Source organism: Trypanosoma equiperdum, assembly GCF_001457755.1.
Source record: "Trypanosoma equiperdum strain OVI genome assembly, contig: ctg_305, whole genome shotgun sequence".
Lineage (NCBI taxonomy): Eukaryota > Euglenozoa > Kinetoplastea > Trypanosomatida > Trypanosomatidae > Trypanosoma > Trypanosoma equiperdum.
Window position 1 is genome coordinate 57318 of NW_027124205.1, and position 3892 is coordinate 61209.

The window sequence follows — 3892 nt, forward strand, 5'->3', positions numbered from 1 at the left end:
GGTTTGGGTTCGCCAGTATGAGTGAGCAATGGGAAGGTAAAGGTAAGTTGAAGAAATAGGTTCATTTATCGGCAAACAGGATGTAAAGGCACACTGTAAGCGTACGAATAGCTGTTTATTTGATTGTCTTTGGTAATGTGTATATTTTATGATGACTGACAAAAAGGTTGTGTGTCACCCCTTGTGACTGCGGCGGGGGGGGCGCAAGAGGTAATCTATTGTTTTTGGTTGAGTGCTAACTGATGGTAGTGTGATGTTTCTCGCTGCGGTGCGGGGGGTAATATCCAGGTTAATGAGTGTGGGTCCACAACATCGAAGGCAGAACCTATTCCTACACTGCTTTCCAATGCGTCAAAGCTCTGCAAACAAAACCGGCAATCTTCTCTCACCCAACCTCGCGGAGCCGCATGCTGTAATCAAATCCGCTTGCAAACTGCAGCAACCACTTTGTACAATTTTTTTTTCCTGCGTCCCATGTGATAACTGTCGCATAAACGAGGGGTAGCGGCCAGTGCTACACATACCCACATTATGTATACATTTGCCTACCATTTCAGTCATTTGTATTTCTATAGACATGCGTGCAACAGTAGTTTTGTTTGTTGTGGCATTGGGAGTTAGCGTCGGTGATATAAACGCCGAGAGGGCGGCGCTGAAGTTGAAGGTAGCTCAAGGGGTTTGTGCAGCAACGAAGGCGCTGAAGTCAGTTCACAGATACACGGTAGAAAAGGTGAAGGAGGCTGAGGGAAAATTGGAAGATGTACAGAATATGGTGAAACTGGCGAAACTCAAGGTGCTGAGGGAAAAAAAGGCTGGTAGTGTCGATTGCAGAACGATGGCGTTTTTCCTCAACTATACAGTGAAGAAGGTGTCCGGTATGATAGATTTACTTCCGAAAATTAGGGAGCAGGGTTTAAATCTCACGGCGTCAGCGGGTATAGCTGCAGGGAGATTGGAAGAAATGATAAATGTATTTCACCAACCATCTGACAGGCAGGAGAGTGATATCTTTTTCTGCATTGCAGGTAAACAAGGTGAAGGAGTTACGAAAAGCGAATTGGCTGACTGCTTCAAGGGTGGGAGGGATGCGATTGACTCTTCCCATTTTGTGGCCTTTGGTGATGCCGAGGCAACAAAGGGTTGGCAAGATATTTTCAAGGAGAAGGACGGGCTAGAGGGAGCATTGAAGAAACATCTAACAGTGGACGACAACGACCCTAGGTTTACGAGGGGGGAGGGACGCGGATGTCAGTTGGTACACGGAATGCAGGGAGGAGGATATATCAAGGATGCGAACTTCACGGAGCACATGCTATGGGGGGATGGTATACTTGGGGTGAAGAAAGACGGAAATGGAACGACTGGATATGTAGGAAGCACGAGGGGTAACGACTACGATCACGATATTCTTTGGGAGAAGGATCCAACGGCGAGTGTCCCCAGTCTTCACGCAACCGTAAGTGATTACCACTCTTTCAGTGGTTTGCTGCACAAGTATGACACCATTTACCGCAGTGTTACAGAGGAGTGGACTGCAGATTTGATCCAGAGAGATCCCGAGGCTACTGATTTGCTAACCGCATCGGAGCTCACCGTCGAGGACGTTGTTGCACTCAACAGCCGCACGAAGCAGGAGTGGCTTTCCCAGAAACACGCCAAGGAAGCGGACAAGGAGTTTCTAATGACAGAGATACGATTTTGCGGGAAACTGAAACGAAGGGGATTCATCAGACGAATGGTGAAGAAGATCCTTGGCGGACTTCGTATAAGTTGGACATCGGAGGGTTAGCAGTTTGTTTTGTGTGTGTCAACAGTTCTTTATTTGCAAATACGGAGGTTTGTACTGACTTCTTTGTCAATGGGTATTCGTGCAGGTGTACGTGTAGTGCTGTCTCTTTATTCCTGAAGTTGTTGCCATTATGAGGTTCATGCTAAGGTTAGTTATGTTGCTTGGTGTCCCCGTTGTATTTGCGGATGTGGCTACCATGAATAACAAACCACTGTCTAACAAGACAATAGAGAGCATTTGTGATTTGTCAAAGATGTTGAAATTTGGGGTTCACGCTTACGTCCTCAGTAAGACAAGGGAAGTGGAAGAGAAGTTGAAAGAGGTGACAATAGTAGGGAATTATGCGAAGCTGAAGATGCTGACGGGTAATTTAAGTGGCTTTGAGTGCGCCCAAAAGAAAATATACGTTACACATACACTGGAAACGAAAAGGGCAAGGATCAGTGATTTGTTTAGGGACATGTGGAGCACAGGGGCGAAGCTGGTAGGCTCGTCAGGTCTTGTAGCAGGGAGGTTGGACGAGTTGGTAAATGTGTTTGCAAGTGCATGGTCTAACGACACCTATTACTGTGCCCAAGGCTTTAAAAAAATTGTTACTTGCAATACATCAAAAGATAGTAGTGTTTCCTTAGAAGATTTTGACCGCAAGGGTCTAGCAAGTATTGTGGATGAAACACTCAGCATTAACAGCGATGAAGTGTTAGAAAACAAGAGCACTAGTTGCCTGCTAACTCAGGGGTTCAATGGGGGAGGATATCTGAAATACTCAAACAACCAAGATCAAACTAAGAGTTCCGGACTGAAAAGGAATATTGTTTGGGGTGACGGAATATTTGGTATCAGGAGAAACGGAAATGGTAGTGCCTCGTCTCAAGGTATTGTTTCTAGTGCAGAGTATCCGACGGATGTCATGTGGGAGCACCAGCCATCAAAAATGATTCCCATTATCAAATCGACAGTGAAAGATTTTGTAGACTTTCAAAAAGGCTTTAAGGAAATTGGCGTTGAGTTGAGGGCCCTTTTTAAGGAGTTGAAAGCGAAAGGTATGATGACCACTGTGGCTGACAGTGATATTGCCGACAGTGATCAGCAGCTACTGAACCACAATTTCAAGATGTGCGGGAAGTTTTCTGTTGGAAAGGGAGATTATTTTAAAGGGAGTGGGGTAGTGGGTCATACCACGTTGGGTGGAAACTGCATGCGTGCTGTTTTTTTTGTATTCTCTGTGGTATTGTGGTAACTGCAATTCTAATGAGTGCTCTCCTTTTTGTTGTATGGAAACACTTATTCTGCTTACGCGATCCAAATATTTCTCATAAACTTTTAATTTTTAAAGTGAGAATGGAAAAGCTTGGAATATTGCTTTTGGCTACCACTACGTTTGTAGTTGGGACAGCTACGGAAAATAAGGAAAACCTCCGCAATCAGCAAGAATTTAATCAACTATGCAGGATTTTGAGGCTTGTGGAAGGGGATCCAGGACAAGTCGTTAAGGAGCCTCCAAACTTGGGAATCCTCATAGAAGTGCTCCAAAAAATGGTGAAGGCAACCTTTGTAAAGGAGTCGTCTTACCAAGAAGCAGTTGATGCAAGGGAAAAATGGAAAAGCACAGACAGTACGGTCGAAACAAAGAATATTATGGATAAGCAACGTGCGGATGATTTGGTGAGGTATAAGATTACACACGAGAAACTCAAGAAACTCCTCGCGAAGGCCAAGATGCTGGTGAGCAGGATCAAGGAGGAAAGGTACTTGGCATATGTATCGAGGAATGCTGCACTAGAGAAGATGGCGAAAGTTGTATATGGAAGCAGCGCAGAAAAAATGTTCAGGAATGAAACTGAATTTGAAAAGTTTTTGGCCAATTCACAAGGCACAATAGTGGGTAAAACGGCCAAGGAGACATGTGGAAGGCCAAGTAAGAAAAGTGACGATCCAGGTCTGGCGGGTTATTCACTGGTTGGAGACTTTTTCTGTTTGTGCGTTGGCGAAAAGAATAATGCCACGCTATGCCACAAAAGCTTTGGTGGACCCAGGGAGGAGCATAAGTGGACAAAAGTGATGTTTGAGAACAAACTTCTCGACTTTGCTGCTGGTTGGTTT

The 3892-nt window shown here is 44.9% G+C and overlaps 1 protein-coding gene and 2 pseudogenes across 3 annotated transcripts in view; all 3 read left to right on the plus strand.

The window, feature by feature from the left end:
• The first annotated feature begins 535 nt into the window (after positions 1–535).
• Positions 536–1789, plus strand: TEOVI_000118400:pseudogene (annotated as a pseudogene). Its single transcript has one exon. A coding segment is annotated over exon 1 (1254 nt).
• A 130-nt stretch (positions 1790–1919) lies between these two features.
• Positions 1920–3029, plus strand: TEOVI_000118500 (procyclin-associated gene 2-like protein, putative; the record flags this gene model as incomplete). The annotated part of the gene is made up of 1 exon (XM_067224464.1): positions 1920–3029. The coding sequence occupies one exon, from the start codon at positions 1920–1922 to the stop codon at positions 3027–3029; it is 1110 nt and encodes a 369-aa protein (XP_067080565.1).
• Positions 3030–3130: 101 nt separating this feature from the next.
• The window catches only part of TEOVI_000118600:pseudogene, a 1844-nt pseudogene continuing 1082 nt past the window's right edge, over positions 3131–3892 (plus strand). Inside the window, exon 1 of the mRNA in view lies at positions 3131–3892. This exon is cut by the window's right edge and continues 492 nt beyond it. Coding sequence covers positions 3131–3892 — 762 coding nt within the window.